The 19,687-nt window shown below is 44.4% G+C and overlaps 1 protein-coding gene across 5 annotated transcripts in view; it reads left to right on the forward strand.

Moving 5' to 3' along the window:
* The window catches only part of GRM5 (glutamate metabotropic receptor 5), a 259,832-nt gene that overhangs the window by 205,254 nt on the left and 34,891 nt on the right, over positions 1-19,687 (forward strand). For all 5 annotated transcript variants that reach the window (XM_083609574.1, XM_083609575.1, XM_083609573.1 and 2 more), the window contains exons 5-8: positions 10,089-10,335; positions 12,658-12,826; positions 13,139-13,265; positions 17,932-18,871. In XM_083609574.1, the coding sequence (XP_083465700.1) occupies positions 10,089-10,335; positions 12,658-12,826; positions 13,139-13,265; positions 17,932-18,871 (1,483 nt within the window). The remainder of the gene's footprint in view (positions 1-10,088; positions 10,336-12,657; positions 12,827-13,138; positions 13,266-17,931; positions 18,872-19,687) is intronic.

The following is a 19,687-nucleotide window of genomic DNA, read 5'->3' on the forward strand; positions in this document are numbered from 1 at the left end:
GTCCAACCATCTCGTCCTCTGTCGTCCCCTTCTCCTTGTGCCCTCCATCTTTCCCAACATCAGGGTCTTTTCTAGGGAGTCTTCTCTTCTCATGAGGTGGCCAAAGTATCGGAGCTTCAGCTTCCGGATCTGTCCTTCCAGTGAGCACTCAGGACTGATTTCCTTAAGAATTGAGATGTTTGATCTTCTTGCAGTCCATGGGACTCTCAAGAGTCTCCTCCAACACCATAATTCAAAAGCATCAAGTCTTCGGAGATCAGCCTTCTTTATGGTCCAGCTCTCACTTCCATGCATCACTACTGGGAAAACCATCTTAACCTTAGTCAAACCATTGACCCAGCTAACCTGGGGTTGTATATATTGACAGTGGGTCTCCAAGGGTTCAGACAAGGGGCATTCCTGGCCCTGCCTGGAGATGCTGAGGATGGAACCTAGGACAGGCAGAACATGGGCTCTGTCACTGAGTTATGGCCCTTCCCCAGTTGTATACAGCCTGTGACTCACTCAGTCAAATCCAGTTCATTTGTTATGCCTGCTAGTCCACTTGCATGCTGGGTAGATCTCCTGGTGCCATTGTAGGCTTGTGAGTGCAGCAACAGGGAGCTTCTCCAGCAGCAGCATGTATTCTCTTGCCCTTCATCCAGGGGCGACACTAACATGGAAACATACAGCCTCTTTCTTGTTGGAAGTTTTAGCCGTCCTTAATTCAAACACTTGCTGCTGCCTCTGCTAAGTGCATTGATTTTCTGCCCGGCCGAAGCGTTACAGAGGAGAAGTGTTCAGAGTTATCCACCTTGTTTCTCAATGCTTCTGGCTCCGTGTCAGAGGAGAAGTCGGGTGAGGCATATGGAGTCCCAAAGAAACAAACAGCAACGCTTAGCGCCATGGAAGGAAGTAAAGGAAGGGACTCTGTGCCATCATTAGGATGGAGAAACGAACATGGGTGCATTTAATGGGGTGTGCTGATTTTACAGGATCAAACAGCACTTTGGAGAAGTTGGCCCTGTGTCCAGGACTGATGAAGTTAATCGATGATGTCTGTTACAGCAACTCAAAAAAAAAGAGATATTAAAGGTCTTTCTTGTGTGCTTCCCACAGACATCTTTTTAATATATAATCTCTTTTTATTCAGTTTTACACTACACATTTAAATTAAAACATTAGACATAATCATCAACATTTAGGATTCCCTGAATCTTTAGACTTCCCTCCACCCTTGCGTGGCTTCCATTTTCAATCTTTTTCAACTGCATCATATATTTTCTCAATTTTTCTTTAAATAATCCATTTTTACCTTAGTTTTTAGTACATTACAAGCGTTACTCAAATCCTGCCCAAGTTTTTAGTTGCTTACAGTGTTCTCTTAGGTAATTTGTAAAAATTTCCCATTCCTTATTAAAGTTTCTCTCTTCCTGGTTTCTGATTTTCCCGGTCATTTTCACCATTTCGGCGTAGTCCATCATCTTCATCAGCCATTCTGGTTGGGACTTTATCTTCTTTCCATCTCTGGGTCAGTAGGATCTGCACTGCTGTCATCACATACATAAATTATCATTTTGCTCCTTTGGTATTTCTGCACCTAAAATTCTTAGTAAGAAAGCTTCTGGCTTTTTCACAAACATTATTTTAAACATTTTTTTCAGCCCATTATATATCATTTCCCAGAATGCTTTCGTTATCTTGCACATCCACCCACAGACATCTTATTGACTGCTGTAAGAACAGGATGCTGGAATAGATTGGCCTTTGGTCTAATCTTGCAGGGCACTTGTTCTTACATTCCTAACTTTGCTAGGACTACTGGAACAGTGGCCAGCAGTATGTCTAACCCCATGAATCTTCTCCTGTACAGATTTCCAACCTTACAACTGTTAATGGATACAGTGGTACCTCGGGTTACAGATGCTTCAGATTACAGACACTTCAGGTTACAGACTCCGCTAACCCAGAAATAGTACCTTGGGTTAAGAACTTTGCTACAGGATGAGAACAGAAATCGTGCGGCAGCAGCACGGTGGCAGCGGGAGGCCCCATTAGCTAAAGTGGTACCTCAGGTTGAGAACGGACCTCCAGAACGAATTAAGTTCTTAACCCAAGGTACCACTGTACAAGACTATTCCCAGCAGGGATTGTGCTGGCAAAACAGTAGCCAGCAGGATTGAAATCTCCACTCACAGGGAGTGGAAGGTTCAGTCCTGCTTTCTGCAGTGTTTTTGGGAGAAGTGGAAAGGAGATGCAGTGTCTCGTTGTTTTTCCCTTTTCAATTAACCTTTTAATTTCATTTGATTGATTAACCTTTTAAAACCTTGATTGAACATGAGGTCCGGCCCTTGGATTGATTCAGGAGACGGAGGTTGGCCCAGGTCAAATTGGACCCAATCAGAAGTCCTGGATTGGGCCCTGAATCCGATCCAGTAGGTGGGGGGAGCATGCAGAGCCATTACAACTATTTAGGTAAAAAAACACACCACTCACAGGTGGTATCTGGTGTATCATTCAAGACAATATCACAATTTAAGCAGCACAATAGCTCTGCAAGAATGGCACAAGAGGCAGCTTCTCAAGGAGCTCATAACCCTTCAGAAGAATCAAATTAAAAAGCAGAATGTACCTGTGGAGAAAAGGAAAACACTGAATACAGGTAGCTAAGGATGCACCTGCTAGTATTAGGTGACTAGGAATTCCCTCCAAGTGAATGAGTGGGACAGTCAAGGAGGGACAGATTGCCACATCTTCTCAGATGCACCCAGATCCTACTTGTGGTTCGAGGACCCGATCCCCGCATAGTGGAATGAAAACACAAGGACACGTGATATAAGGTTAATGGGCAAGAAAAGGCCACAACTTTATTGATTACAGCAAGTAAAAAGGTATTGGCTTAGGCATTGGATTACGTCAGCTGACTCCACCCACTCGGAGAGGGGTGAGTCTAAAACAGGGGGGTTTATTCACCAGTAGGTGGAGCCTGTTGATGCTAATCCAACTATAAGCTCTCCGCTGATGTCACCGAGGGTCGTGCCATGGCCTCCCACCACGCAGGCATTGGACAGACTACACGACCGCCGGATTCCTTTAACGGAATACCCAAAAATTGAAGGTGTAGGCGATGGCCACACCTAGCCCTTCGACACACCACATTATTCCAATGCCTAACCTACCCACCAATACCACGAAAGTTGTGACAATTGCTACGAGGTAGGCGAAAAAACCAAAAAGCCTAATGCCAAATGGAAAAATTACTACCAGCCCCCCCCCCCCGGACAACCAGGGCGACCAACCTAAGGTCCATAGCAAGGCCAAAAGAAAACTGAGACCCTGAGCTCTAAGGGAGTGGAGGGTGGGTGACTCGCGACGGGACGACGAAGAGTGAGGCCGGGCGGCTGGCGCCGCAGCAATTTAGGCTGCTGTACACGCCCCCTCGAAGGCACCTGGTTGGGTCCCAGTCCGTGGGCATGGGCGCCAGCCAGGTGAGTGGGAGGCAGGGGGCTAACGCCCCCTGCTTGAGGCGGAGACCGGCTCCCGCCCACAACCACTCCCCTCTCTTGCAGGAGGAGAGTCTTTGTGGACTTTTTGTAGGCTTCTGATTGGCTACTGTGAGGTGGTGGACTAGATGGGCCTTAGACCTGCTTGAAGAAGCCTTCTGCTTTGCTCCCCTTTGGTCAAATCCACAATAATATTTTGCAAGTCAGGTTTGTCCCCCCACCCCCACCCCCACCCCGGTTCTCCACATTCTTTGGGCTGAGAGATCAACCTAGTTTTGAAAAGCACAGGTTTGTAGCTCAGCTGAATCCCTGGTAGTGGTTGGCTTCTGTGAAGTGTGGAAACAGACCCATTTCAATTTAACTCTTATTCACTTGAGCTTGAATTGTCTGCCTAGAAAACTATCACCAGGCCATCTGCAAAATTACACAGCACAAATCCCAGTAGATCAAAATCATCTGGCTCTTAAAAGAAAATTGAAGAGAACTGTACGCAATAAAATAGATTTTTTTTCGCGTGTTTTTTTCAAAAAACCTACCAATGTTGTTTCTGGTTCAAGTTAGATTTCTGTTAAATGACTAGTATAATTAATTACACAGTGCATGCACACTTAATTCTGGGGGTGAATACTTTGTTAAAAGTTTTGCATATTGCAACATAATTTACTGCTCAGCATTCCACTTAATTTCAATTAGAATGGATTTTCAGTGCAATCTATTCTCACAGCTATTATGCTGATTATTCTTAATTAGGAGGAGAAATTACCAGAACAAAAAGGTAATATGCCGTTTCCTTCCTCCCTCCCTCCCTCCCTGAAGGTTTCAAATTTTCCTTGGGTAACAAATGTCCCCTTCTATCAGGGGTGGGGACAGACTGCTTGAATTGCTTCTACATCAAGGGTTGCTCAGAGTACACCTGTTGAAATCAAGGGGCCTAAATTGGTCATGACTATTAAATGGGTCTACTCTGAGTAAAAGCTAGTTGACAACAACGATTAGGAAAGATGTGTAAACACTTGTTTTGTGACATTTGTATTTATTGCTTTATTGCATGCACATCTTAACTTCCTCAAGGTAGCATGCCTACTCCTCCCCACATATTATCCTCACAACAACCCCGTGAGGTAGGTTAGGCTGATAAATGTTGACTAGTTCAAGGTTACCCAGTGGGAAATTTGAACTCTGGTCTCCCAAGTCATAGCCCAACATTCTTATCACTGCAGCATGTTCTATGTACCTTCTCAATTTTTAATTTGCAACCACCCTGTGAGGATTATTATTATTATTAAACAAAAAGTCAGCAGGGAGCATTTGAGTCTGATGACTGTATTAGCTGTTATCAGTCCCTGGATTTGTAGGTGTCTCCTGTCCCTTTAAATAGCTATGTCAACAGGGGGGTGTTTGAATCTCATAGCTTCCCCATCAAGGCTTAAACAGTGCCACCTGCCTTCCAGGGCCACAACTCAGTGACAGAGCACATGCACAAGATGGAACAAGATTGTTTTCTCCTGTTTTAGAGGGTAGGAATTGAACCAATGGCTTCAAGTTACAAGGAGATTCCGAGTAAACATTGGGAAGAGCTTTCTGACATTAAGAGCTTCTCTATAGTGGAACAAGCTCCCTTGGGAGGTGGTGGACTTTCCTTGGACAGTGGATGGCCATCTGTCATGGATGCTTTAGCTAAGATTCCATAATCAATAAACACACAAGGCACAACCGGCAGTACTTTTGAATAAATAAGGTATACTATTCATTGTATCAAATTGTAGATTTCAACGGAAGTCTCATAAAGTTCAACAAAAAAGCAGAAGACCCAGTGGATCAGTTCATTCTCTAGTCAGTTCATGCATAAGGTCCATACATGTATAAGTGTCTATTCCACCTGTCTGTTCATAGAGTCCAATAATCCACCTGAAGGGTTGTTTTTTTTATAAGATATTTATTAGAATTTTCCATTTTATACAAACAAAGAAAAAATTAAAAAGAAAAAATAATAAAAACACATAAAGTTCATAACTTATTTTTCAATAACATATTTCCCTGACCTCCTCATGCCTCCCCTTCTTGTATTCCAGTTCAGATTGTTTATCCAGCAAATCCTTATCTCATAACATTACAGTTCAAAAACCCCTTATTTTCTATCCACCTTCTTAAATTATTGTAGCTTAAACTTTTACTTATATACAAAGAAAAAAGAACTATTTTTTCATATTCTTTTGTACCATTACAGCTAGAAACCACTTAATTTCAATCCAACATCACTCAACATTCATCCACCTGAAGGGTTGTTACAGTTCCATTGAAATCTACAGTTTGACACAATGAATAGTATACCTTATTTATTCAAAAGTACAGCCAGTTACGTCTTGTGTGTTTATTGAGTATGTTTCACGTAACCATAGGTTTGTTGTTGCTTAGCTGAGATTCCTGCATTGCAGATGGTTGGAGGAGATGCACCTCAAGGTCTCTTTCAACTCTACAACTTTATTATTCTATGCAGAAGGCGATAAGTTGAATCCCCAGCATCTTCAGGCAGGGCTAGGAATGTCCCATGCCTGGAACCCTTGAATCGCCAGCCACTGCCGGACAGTGTAGACAACCCTGACTGAGTTTGCTGGACCAATGACCTGACTCAGAGAACTCACCTTCTTATGTCTCTCTTCAGAAGTATTGCCTTACCATAGCAGCAATTGGAAGGTGGCTGTGTGGAACACTGCAGTACTCTTCATGGTTTATATATGAATGTCTTGATTTAAATTAACGTGCCTCCTACGTCTGTCTGTGCAAGCCAGCTTTCCATCGCAGAGCAACTGCAAAAGCCTGTTTTGCCTCTGACACCCTTTGCTAGTTTGAAAAAGCACTGCAGCAAAGGCACTCTTTGCAACCTTCCATAAAGCACATTAATGACCTCTGTGTTTGTTGTTGTTGTTGTTGTTGTTGTTGTTGTTGTGTGTGTCTGTTTTAATGCCTCTTGGAAGATCGAGATGGCCTTCAGCAAAACACAAGCTGTTTCTGCTGCAGAGATTTTGCATCTCCCCCAAACAAAAGAGTGGGCAAACGACATGGGGAGATTTATAATCCAGCACTGCAGCCTTTGCTCAGTAGGATGAAGGTCTCCCACTCTTCCAAGATCACCTGCATGATCACCTGCTTCCAAGATCACCTGCATGATGCCACCTCTATTCTTTCTTCCAACCCCGCAACCCCCACCTTTTGCATCAAGCCTTTGGCACAACAATCCACTACCTATGGCCTACTGCAATCTTTCAATTCCCATCAGCACTAACCAGCATGGCCAACGCTCAGGGATGATGGGATTTGTAGTCCAAAAAATCTGGAGGGTGCCAGGTTGGAAAAGCTTCTCTTACTGTAATAAAGTTTAAGCACAAGCAACATATTCCTCCCTCGGTCATTTCTCTCCTCATCCTCTGTGGTCTTCCCTTTGTCAACTAATAGCTCCATCTATTCCCAGTGTCCAAGCTGTGTGTGCCTTTTTTGTTTTGTACCTAAAGTGGACATGCACAAAAGGGAAGGATCAAGCAGGGCCAACTAGTCTTTCAAGACGGGGGTTCTTCCCCTCATTTTTATCCCGACAACAACCCAGTGGGGCTGAGAGATAGTGACTGGCCCAAGGTCACCTACTGAGCTTTATGACTAAATGGGGATTTGAAACCCGGTCTCCCAGGTCCTGGTCTGGCACTCTGACAACTGCATCATGCAATACACAATTTTGTCAAGCAGTATTAGCTAATGAAATGCATTTTGGAATGTTAATTTCTCCAATAGACACCTTTTTATGAACACTTTATCCTAGCATATATTTTTGCAGTGGCGGACTTGGGGGTTCCAAATTTCTGCATATGCACCCCCCACACACACCTCTCTCACCTTCCATTTTACATCATTGTTGTGGATCCCTCTCGACTCAGTGCCCTATGAGGGCGATCCAGTTGCTCTCCCCTAAATCCATCTCTGATTTTTGTGCACATTACTTCATTGGAGAACCGTATTGCAAAATTCAGAGATGTGAAATATTCACAAGATGGCTGAGTTTCAGTCAGCATCTTGTCTCAGAACTGGGCCAAATCCCTCCCACAACCCTACCCCACATTAGAGCACGTTGCAATAATCAAACTTTGAGGTTACCAATCCATGCATTTGAACACTGTGGTCAGGCTATCCCTGCCCAAGAATGGTTGTCGTACCAGCTGTAGCTCCTAAAAGGCACTCCTAGCCAATGAGATCCAAGCCCAAAAAGAGCAGGGGAAAGAGAATGCACTTGGGGGTTGCCTGGCAACTGGCTCTAGAATGCTGAGCTGCATAAAGAGAACAGAAAGCATTTGAGTTTCTGAGAAAGGAGCATTTGACAAGGCTAATTTCTGGAGCACTGCAAAAAAATAATAATATGCTGAGTAATAGCAGGGCAAGTTGCAAAGCAAGACACATGGGGGAATGGTGAGGTCTTGGAAGATAAATGAAGGGATGTCCTATATGTTATTAGTGCCACTGAGCAATAAATACACCCTGAATGTAATAGGAGAAGATATAAGAAGTCACTGGAAGGCAATTGCAGAAATACATATATATGTGGAGAAGCATGGATGGTAAGCAAAGTAGAACAACCCTCCAAACTTTGTATCATTCTAGAGACAAATGGGAGTGCCTGATCTTAAATTATATTATGAAGCCTTTCAACTCAAAAAAAAATGAGGCATATTATTAATGATACACTGAAGAACCTGTGGGTTCAAATGAAATTATTCTGCACCACCCCTTCAATTAATGCTCTGCCCTTGTAAAATCCTTCCTGAGCATGGATTGGGAAAAATACATGCTACATAATTGGCACTTTCTGAAACAACAATCAAACCAAAACACAGCCAGCCACCCATTGAAATCCATGTTTCTGCAAGGTTTCCAGAATGCCTTCTAGCCCTGTTTTCCTGGATGAGTTCTAGCTGGCACAGCTCAAGAATGTGGACAAAATGCTCGGATTGGTGCAGGTGACCACATGTGCTCTTGGCGCTTGCCCTTCATAGCTGATAAAAATTGGTAAAGATGGGACAGCTGGTTGGGCCAGGGAGCCTTCTCATGAGAGGGAGGAGTCCTGGCTTACTTAAAGGGCTACACCTTGAGAAGGCTTCCCTGGATCCAGAAAATGTAGTCTACTATTGGGGGTCACTGGGGACGCGGGTGGCACTGTGGGTTAAACCGCAGAGCCTAGGACTTGCTAATCAGAAGGTCGGCGGTTCGAATCCCCGCTACGGGGTGAGCTCCCGTTGCTCAGTCCCTGCTCCTGCCAACCTAGCAGTTTGAAAGTGCGTCAAAGTGCAAGTAGATAAATAGGTATCGCTCCAGCGGGAAGGTAAACGGCGTTTCCGTGCGCTGCTCTGGTTCGCCAGAATTGGCTTAGTCATGCTGGCCACGTGACTTGGAAGCTGTATGCCGGCTCCCTCGGCCAATAAAGCGAGATGAACACCACAACCCCAGAGTCGGTCACGACTGGACCTAATGGTCAGGGGTCCCTTTACCTTTACCTTTACCTTTATTGAGGGGTCACTAATGTCCACATCCTGGGTAAGGTTCTTGAGCATGTGGTTGATAACCAAATCCTGACTCTCCTGGATGAGACTGATTTTCTAGATCCATTTCAGTCAGAGTTTCGACCTGGTTTTGGCATGGAAACTACCGTGTATGATGAGCTGGCTGCCCTGTATGAGGGAGAGTGTGACCCTGTTGATTCTCCTTGGTCTCCAGGTGGCTTTTGATACCATTGAATGATGCTTCCATTTGCTCTGCTAAGTTTTAGGTTCTGGAGACTCCAGCAAGCTGAATGTTGAAGAAAGGAACTTGCCCGAAAATTGTCACATACCCTCCCCCCAAAAAGCAAAGAAAGGGAGAAAATAGGGACATGGGGGAATATTTCACAAACTGATGCGGAGTTATATAAAGTGATGCTTTTTCAGGATGACTGTGGGGCATGAATAGCTTCTTGGAAGAAGCACAAACCCAACACTTTCCTTTCCAGCTGAACACTATTTATTAACTTCCAGCGGAAGGTGTGGGTGAGTTCCCTTTAGAATGACTTATAATGGCCATTGTCCTAGAAGGTCCTTATGTGCTCAGCTGCTCCCACAGATTTCAACAAAAACTATTTGTGCTCAACACCTTTCAAGCCATGGCACGGAGAGACTTCAGAAACACGTGCTTTGACATTGGCCTGCTCCTTCGGCAATCTCACAATATTTCGTCGTCATGGTAATATTTTTGGTTGCAGGGAAATCGCTTGGTCCTTCACAGCTAATATGCCAGGGAACATTTTCTTCCAACTGTTCTTTTTAACTAACGTCTTTTGTTGAGATGCCAGCAACTTGGTTTGCAGTCACTTATCGATGAAGCCCGTGGGATGACTTCCGTGAAAATAACAGTGCTTTGTCGTTGACCTTATTGAAGAGTTAATGTTTGTATCTGGTGTCAGAACTGGGTTCCCCCCAAAAAAAAATTCCAGTGCCCTAAAAGGGGGTAGGGGCTCCTGTAGATATAAAACTAAAACTTAATTTTATTACCTTGAGCATGCTAACCATTGCAATGTGCTGTGCTTCTCAACAGGCAATCTGACCTTAGAAACACAACATGTCCAAGATTCCAAGATGGGCTTTGTGATTAACGCAATATACTCCATGGCTTACGGCCTGCATAACATGCAGATGGCACTTTGCCCAGGCTACGCGGGTCTTTGTGATGCTATGAAGCCCATTGATGGACGGAAACTCCTCGATTCTCTTATGAAGGCCAACTTCACTGGAGTTTCTGGGGATATGATCACATTCGATGAGAATGGAGACTCACCGGGACGGTACTGTTAAATAGCTATCAATCTGGAAAGCATGAAACACCTTAATCGTTGCTCCGTGTCTTACTTGTAACTATTAGGATGTGTGCCTTGCTAAATTCCTATCCAGGCATCACTCAACTGTCTAGTGAGAAGCAGGGGTCCATATGTTTGCTGCTCAACCTGCAATGTGGAAACATCTGTGAATGGGCATTATCCACATATTAAGCTGAACATGATGGGTATCTCTCGTGCAGAAACAGCTTTCTGAGTGGGGCAGAGCTTTTGTGCTATCTTCCCGGCAGGTGGATCAGCCATGCTTACTGGGAGGGAGAGGATGAAGCAGTGGGGAGGTCGGCAAAGTGTAAATGCACCAGCAGGAGTGCCAGATTGGCTCCATTTGCACCACACCAACATCCCCACTGCCTCACCCCTTCCCCTCTTCCTCCCAGTAAGCAGCACCTGCTGGAAGCTAGCCTGGTGAATTGCTTCTGCCTCCATGTGAATGAGAGCGCTGCAAGTATCTTTTTAAACACACCATGGCTATACCATGGATCGACTGGCTGATTTATGCAGAAGTCTAAATGATACCTTACTCTCATACTATTTTGGATTCATTTGAATTAGCTGGTTGGCAGAGAACCTCCGTCAGCGAGTGCTTTTGATCACTTGAAGCAAGTGTCAAAAGACTTAAGCTTTTTTTCCTTGGCAGGCAGTCAACTAATTTCTCTCCTTCTCTCTGTCTGACTTTCTCTTCCCTCTGAATGCCCAAGAAAAAAGGTCTCACCTCTATTATATATTATCCTCAGCAGGAAAATTATACTTTGGGTCACATAAGTTCTGTGTGCGGGAAAATATATATCAGTATTTCAGGGCTTCTGAGAATCACATCATTTTCAGTGTGGAAGTTTTCAAGTGAAACTTACACTGTCTAATACGCCGCCTTTCAGTTGGTGATGCAAATAATAGGCAAAAACTCAGCCCCAACGACACCTGCCTAAACCGCCAATTACTTGGAAAAGTCGCACATTCAAATTATACTTTAATAAACCCTTTTAAAGGACTGTGGTCTCTGAAGCTTATAAAAGGACTAGGAGGATCCATGCAGGCGAGAAAACACAGTGGCTCTTAGCCAAGTCTCTGCAGTGTGGAGTGTGGACCTCTTACTCATGGTCAGAGAGAAATGATGCTATGATGATCAACATATAGGAAGATGAGTAGACTCAACAGGTGAAAGGGCAATGCCATGTCCTTCTCCATGGTTGATGATGCTCTGTTTTTCCCTGAGCAGTGATCCAGAATGGCCAGGAACTTACACAGATAGAGCAAGGGGATTGTAAAGATCACATTGGTTTAGGGTTGGATGTGGGATCTCAGTGGGGTTCTGCTCACAGGAACTCTGGATCCAGCCATTAACTTCAGGGGAAGGGTGGTGGCTCGGTGGTAGAGCAGAAGACAGTCCCAGGTTCAATTCCCAGCATCTCCAGGAAGAGCCAGGATAAACCCCTTTCTGAAGCCCTGGAGAGCTGCTGACTTCAGTGTAGGCATCATTGAACTAGATGGACCAGTGGTCTGGCTCAGTATAAGTCAGCCTCTTAAATTCCTGTGTAATGCCTGACAGCATTTCAGGGTTGCATGAAACACAGAACACCATAGAATGGCAGTGGATCTTTTTTTTGAAAAATAGGCATGCATCATTAATGCAGCATACCTTTATCAGAATTTGTAACCCAATGTAATATTTCAAGTTTTTAAACAATGCACAGCATGCTTCTATTATGAAGCAGATACATTTTAGCCCTGTTTAGTATAGTCATATTTAACTTTGCATTGTTTCTGTTGGGAATTTATATTTCCTTGTCTGGATTGCATATGCCATTACGTATTTTGGCTTTTTAATTGTTAATCTCAATATGCAGCATACCTGTGACACAATATGCTGTGGTTGTATCTGACCAAGGCCAATTTAGAGTAGACTCATCAAAATTCTAAGCAGGACTTAGTCAGATACAACCCAGTGGGTAGCATTGCACTACATTTTACTCTGAGTAGGCTCATTGAAAGTAATGCAGTCAAATTACATTTGAAAGTAAAACTCGGGCGGCAAAATGTCTTGGGCTGGTCCTAACAGTGTCCAGTCTTAAGGATGCTCTTCTATATTTGCATACTGTTCTCTGGGACCAGGTTAATTTTGACTCCCAGCCTGAAACCCTGAAGAGCTGCTGCCAAACAGTGTAGGCAATACTTAGCTAAATGGTCTGAGTCTATCTAAGGCAGTTTCCTTTCATGGCTGTCCTCAGCTCTGTGTTAAACTCAACTGCATGATTTGTCCTTTTTGTTCGAAAGGTACGAGATCATGAACTTTAAGAAAATGGGAAAGGACTACTTTGACTATATCAACGTTGGAAGTTGGGACAACGGCGAACTGAAAATGGACGACAACGAAATTTGGGCCCATAAAAATTCTGCCATCAGATCTGTCTGCAGCGAGCCATGTGAGAAAGGAGAGATCAAGGTAAATGAAGGTCCTTTTGAGTTCATGATGCGCTCAGGGCTTCTGGCTCCCAACCAAAGCTGGGCCCCAGCTTTTGGCAAGCGTTGAAAGCTAATCTGAAAATGGGTGAGTAGTTTTAGCTCAAGGGAAGTGTTGGCTGATCATACGGAAATAGCATCCATAAATAGCTTCAGCCCATTTGGTAAAATATATGTACAGGAGAGAGGTGTATAAAATGTGAACGGGGGGGCGGAGGCAGGTTAATTTTCTAAAAAAAAATTGCATAAAGCAAATTTTTGCAGACATTGAAATGTTGATGTGTGTTCTTCTTAGGTTATCCGCAAAGGTGAAGTCAGTTGTTGTTGGACTTGCACACGGTGTAAAGAGAACGAATTTGTCTTCGATGAATACACATGCACAGCTTGCGAGTTGGGTTCTTGGCCCAACCATGAGCTCACTGGTATGTAGATTATGATCTTACGAATGGGGCCTGCAACTGGGGTGGGATTGCTCTTTAATTCACACTTCCCAAAACAATATGTGGACAGAAGCTCATCTACCCTTTGAAATCCCTGCGTTATGCAACGCCCCTTTCTCCAGCCAAAAACTGTATACAAAAATGTGCATATTAGGGGAAGGTGTGTGTGGAAATGCACATATTGCTGAAAATAGCCAAGAGGAAGGTGTTCTGTTAGGGGAAATTGGTAGCAAAAAATATGCTTATTGGGCAAAATTGCATGCAAATGTGTATATTAGGAGGAATAGGCATTATAATTCTGATGAATTTTTATAAGGATTTTTTTAAAAGTTCATGCAAACTTGGGTGGAAATGTTGCAAATTGAATTTTAAAATGTGAAGCTAAAATTAAGAAATTCACCCATCCCTACCTGGAACAAAATGTTGTGGGGTGTTGTCCCATTCAAGGTTTCAGACAGCCATTATGTCTTCCAGGAAACTATCTTCTGTTCCTGTCCCCCTCGGTGCCCTATGGAGGAAGGGGCTTCACACTCAGGTTTCTATGGCCCCTTCAGCCAACAGGATTGAACCCTCTGCTCATCAGTTGCCAAGTGGAGAGTTCAATCCTGCTGGGTGCTGCTCTGCAGTGCGTTCCCTGTGGGGAATATGCAGGTGAAGCAAACCTTTGAAGCCAGCAGGATTGGAATGGAGAATTTGGTCCTATGGGGACTGATGCTTCTGCGCTCTCAGCATCTGCTGCCTGAGGCAGCTGCCTCACTCTGTCAAATGGTAGGAGGGTGATGAGAGGGAGCTGAGACTGGGGAACAGAGCCTAGAAGAAGCAGATACTTCCTTCTCCCAGGATATGGCTGCCTTGGCTGGGTAAACAGTCTTCCCATCTTCCATTTTACTTCCCGGGGAGAAGAACGCAGCAATGAAATCCAGGTAGGGCATCAGCCCAATGCTAGGGGTGGAGGAACCAGAGTCAGAATGGGAGGTCACCACTTGGTCTTGAAGGACCAGGCTGCACTCCCATCACTGGCAACAGATACATCGTTCCCAACAAAGTGAGCATCTGTGGACCCAGCAATCTTGTAAGGCACAGGAGTCTTACAAGTAAGCGTTCCTTGCCTTGTCTTTCGAGACTTGGCAGGTGGGTGTGCCTACCCATTGGGACAACTCTGATCTTTGCCCTGATCTTGAACTCCTTACACTTCGACCACTGTTCCCCAACCCATGTAGCCTCAGCTTTCCTCCCCTCTAACCTGAGTGTAGCAGCCTCTGGGACTCATTACCTGCTACTGAGCCTGTTAGGTCTTCTCTGCTCTCAAGTAAGACCTCTTCCTTATTCTCAAGTAAGAACCTGTGTCATTGTAGTCTGGGCCAGAACTACGACAATCACTGCTACCTCCTGTGGGGGCTGAATCCCATATTCTTTGTCACTCATGGAGCAACCAAAACGAAGAGTTGCTTCCAGAAGCTTTGGAGGCAAGGATGGAGAAAAGATGCAATTAATTCTTTACCGGCCTTTGATTTATCTGCAGGCTATATCGGCATTTCTCATTCTTAATGTCCTCTAAATGTGTTGGAAATTTGATTTTTGAGGTGAGAACAAGGAAGCTTGGTATTTTGGAGTCTGTGAAATGCCTGAAAGGCTTCTATTTAATTGCAATAGACTTCAAAAATGTGCTTTTGCCGATAGTTGGAAGAAAAGTATCTAACTAATCTGATGGAGTAAATTAAGGACACCCCTGCTTCCTGCCCCCCCCCACCTTCTCCTTTTCCTGGATCACAGTTCAGCCCTTTAGCACTTCAAGTGTAAGCTAGCAAGAAGTTCCCTGAAAAGCAGCCAAAGGAAGACTTACCCTAAGCATACTAATGAGGTGCTGGAGAACAATCCCTGATGTGGAAGCTGAGTTGCCAGCACAATTCTTACTGTGCTGCCACCAGATTTCACCTAGAGCAAAAACAAAGGTGAATTCGGAGGGTCCTTCTCAAGACAGGACTTTGGAGGAAGCCACTGAGATTGTTGAGCATTTCTCAGAGGGCTTTCACAAATCCCTCCAGACCGATCTAGACAAGTTGATTATCCTCAAAACAGGTCCCTAACAGAGAACCAGGTGTGGTGGTTAGACTGTCAAACTAGGAGCTGAGAGGCCAGGATTGAAATCCTTGCTCAGCCATGAAGCTCACTGGGTTAACTCCAGCCAGTCGCTGTCTCTCTGCTTAAGGTACCTCACAAGGATAAAATGGGCAGGAGGAGAACCATACATGCTACTTTGAGTTCCTTGGAAGAAAGGTGGAGTGTAAATAACCGATGTACCATTCACGCAATCTGCAATTAGCCATCACAAAAGTTATTACTCAGTATTCTATATGGCATGACTGGATTCTCTTCATAACTTTTTCTCTTCATAAATGGGAGTACGCACTCCCATTTGTTCTGCATCCAGTGCACTCCTACCTCTGCTTGGGAAGCAGCGTACACAAAATAGCCACAATCCATATCTACCATGTATCTGTCATCTCGTTTCTTACTCAATGTTGTGTTTCGATGCATTGTTCCCCCAAAGCAGCTTCAGTCTGTGAATAAATAGTGTGAATATGAAGTAAAGAACCAGGCTGGTGTAACGTTTAGAGGAAGTTACGGGTAGGTAGCCGTGTTGGTCTGCTGTAGTCGAAACAAAATAAAATAAAAATTCTTTCAGTAGCACCTTAGAGACCAACTAAGTTTGTTATTGGTAAGAGCTTTCGTGTGCATGCATACGAAATCTGAAGAAGTGTGCATGCACACGAAAGCTCATACCAATAGCAAACTTAGTTGGTCTCTAAGGTGCTACTGGAAGGGGAATAAATATATTTTGTTTAGAGGAAGGATAGGGTAGGAAAATCCTGATTCCAAACTCCATGAAGTGCATTGGTTGTATCTCAACTTTAACCTACCTTACAGAGCTGTTAGTGGGATAGCATGTGGGGGAACCATTTATGATGTTCTGGGTCACAGGAAGGAAGGAAGGAGGGAAGGAAGGAAGGAAGGAAAGAAGGAATCTATCTTGGTCAAGATTCAATGTGTTGGTTTGATTTAAGCTGCAATCCTAACCTGGAAGTAGGCTCCGTTGAATTCCATAGGATTTACTTTCCATAAAACTACAAAGTGGGAGAGGATGAAAGGCAGCTGTTAATGGAGAATATAATTCTACCCCTTGTGACAAGGTTGACTGGGAGCGTGTGTGTCGCTTTTAATAATTGAAAGGATGGCTGGTGTTCAGTTATAAAGTGCACTGGAAATGCAATCGAGAGGACTGTGAGAGCACAGGTGAGGTTTTCTCAAGGAGCTGAATACTTGACTGAGCATCAAGTAGTTTAAGATATGAGAAAACCCAATGCCAGCTGGCTTGTAAGGACTCAACAGGGGGCCCCAAAGAACAGCAACGACAAGCTTAGAAGAGCAATCAAATATCAGCTTTATGAGTAACAATCAAGGAGCTGCTGGGAAGGTCAACCCCCGAGGAGGATTATATCAAACTAGGAAATCTGCATGAAGTAAGGAAAGCGGGAAGTGGTTTTCTGAGAAATTTCTTTTTGTGGACATTGAATTCCCAGTTGGATTTGCACAGGCCAGTTCCTTTGGAATTCCCTCTCATCAAATATGAGTCAGGCCCTTTTCTGTTGCCTTTCGGCATCTGCTGAAGACCACCCCTTCTGAAACAATTTCCCAGTTTGCACCTGCATTTTAGATGTTTTTAATCCTTTGTGCATTTGCCTCACTGAATCCTTTGGGAAGAAAAGTGGGATATACATTTAAATAATAACAATACAAATGATAATCCTTTGGCATGCCCACTGCAAGAGTTTACGTGTATGTCAAGGAGCCTGAGAGGATGCAAACATGTCGATGCTTGAAAAACAAAGCCTTTGGTTTGAAAAAGTACTGCAGCAAAGCCCCACTTTGCAATATTCCATAAAGCATGTTAATGGTGTGTGGGTGTGGGTGTGTGGGTGTGGGTGTGTGGGTGTAGGTGGGTGTCTGTGTTAACACATTTTGGAAGAACAAGATGGCAAAACACAAGCTGTGTCTGCTGCAGAGGTTTTGCATCTCCCCAAAACGAAAGAGTAGGCAAATGGCATAGGGGAATTTATATTCCAGCTCCACAACAAGTTAAGAACACCTGATGCCTTTGGTTCTTAAAAATAAAATAAAAAAATCCACATAATGCATCTTAAAAAAAAACACATTCTGACTTTTCTGTGACTTCCCATATCACTTGATAAGACGTTATATCTCCGCTCTCTGAACTGCCCATTTGTTTCTAACATTACGCAAAGTATAAAATATAAACCTGAAAATAACTTATTCTTGTTCTTCTGTTGCTCGAGATATAAATCCATTTCGTCTTGAAAAAGAATCAAAGCATTTACTTAAGTAATCCGAAAAGGGGTTCTGGTCTTCTACAAACACCTCATTTGTTAGAGTCTCTTAGTCTAGCAGTTAGTTTTGCCATTTTGGCATAGTCCATTAGTTTGTTAATCCATTCTACTTTTGTGGGCATTGCTGTTTCCTTCCACTTCTGCAAAATCCTCACTGCCGTTGTTGCATATACAGTTGCCTTCAGTTCTTTACTCCGAGGCTTCTTCCTCACTGACTTATTTTTCCTTCCTCTCCGTGCCAGGTTGTGATTTAATCCCAGTCCAGTACCTCCGCTGGGGCGACCCTGAACCAATTGCTGCCGTTGTTTTCGCCTGCTTGGGTCTCCTGGCTACCATGTTTGTCACCGCGGTCTTCATCATGTACCGCGACACTCCGGTGGTCAAGTCGTCCAGCCGAGAACTCTGTTACATCATCTTGGCCGGCATATTTCTGGGTTACCTGTGCACTTTCTGCCTCATCGCCAAGCCTCAGCAGATCTACTGCTACCTTCAGAGAATCGGCATTGGCCTCTCCCCGGCTATGAGCTACTCTGCGCTGGTGACGAAAACAAACCGCATCGCGAGGATCCTCGCCGGCAGCAAGAAGAAGATCTGCACCAAGAAACCTCGCTTCATGAGCGCCTGTGCCCAGCTGGTCATCGCGTTTATCTTGATATGCGTCCAACTGGGCATCATCGTTGCTCTTTTCATCATGGAGCCGCCCAATATAAAGCACGATTACCCGAGCATCCGAGAAGTGTACCTGATCTGCAACACCACCAACCTAGGGGTCGTGACTCCCCTCGGATACAATGGCTTGCTCATCTTGAGCTGCACCTTCTATGCGTTCAAGACCAGAAACGTCCCGGCCAACTTCAATGAGGCCAAGTACATCGCCTTCACCATGTACACCACTTGCATCATCTGGCTGGCTTTCGTGCCGATCTATTTTGGGAGCAACTATAAGATCATCACCATGTGTTTCTCTGTCAGCCTGAGTGCCACGGTGGCTCTCGGCTGCATGTTCGTGCCAAAGGTCTACATCATCCTTGCCAAGCCCGAGAGGAACGTGCGCAGCGCATTCACCACCTCGACCGTGGTCCGCATGCACGTGGGGGACGGGAAGTCGTCTTCTGCAACCAGCCGCTCAAGCAGCTTGGTCAACCTTTGGAAAAGGCGGGGGTCGTCTGGAGAGACTCTAAGGTAACGCTTGCTAATATAGAGGGCTTTGGAGTGCAGGTTTTCCAGGGGCTGCAGGAGAAGGGATAAGAGGGGCCATCTTGAATTTGATCACCCTGGCCTTGCCCTGCATCCCAACAAGGGTGAAATTATTCTGGGTGGTCTAGCTGGATTCTGCCTTTAAGATTCAGAATCCACCTTTCAGCCCAACCTGCAACATGGGAGCTACGTTGAATAACTTAACTTTCAAATTAATTTTATGTTTACTTTATCTTTCTAGATCTGTCCTTCTTTCCCTTTCTTTTTTCCTCTGTCTCCTACTTTTCTCTTATCTCTGTCTCCTTCTATCAGCCTTTTCTGCTTATATCAATAGCACTGATACAACCCATGCTAGGTCAGATCATGATCCGTTTATGACTCCGGAACCACCAGTTGAAGGCAAATAATTTAGTCTTGTGCTGTGTTGAAACCTGTCCTCCGATTTCTTGAAATTATCCTTCCCCTGCGAAAGAGACTTCCATTTTCCCCCATTCATTCTCATGGCACTTTAGAATTTCAGTGAGTTCAGACTTTTGAGCTTACTTTATTGTTGTGAGGTGTCTGAGGGTGGTGTGTGGAGTTTTTTCCTCTCTCTCCATAAATATTTCTCCAGCATTCTGCAGCCTCCCCAGTTGCCCACACTTCCTGATCTAATTGCTTCATCATGTCTTCCTATGAGCTTTAACTGTAGCATGGGCACCTGGGAAGGGTGCAGGGCGCAAGCCACTGGTGAGATGATTTACAGAATGAATGGTTGGACACACACACAACATCCCTCAACCACCTCAAAAGTATGATAAA

This window comes from Podarcis filfolensis (assembly GCF_964270895.1).
Source record: "Podarcis filfolensis genome assembly, chromosome: 4".
NCBI classification, from domain to species: domain Eukaryota; kingdom Metazoa; phylum Chordata; class Lepidosauria; order Squamata; family Lacertidae; genus Podarcis; species Podarcis filfolensis.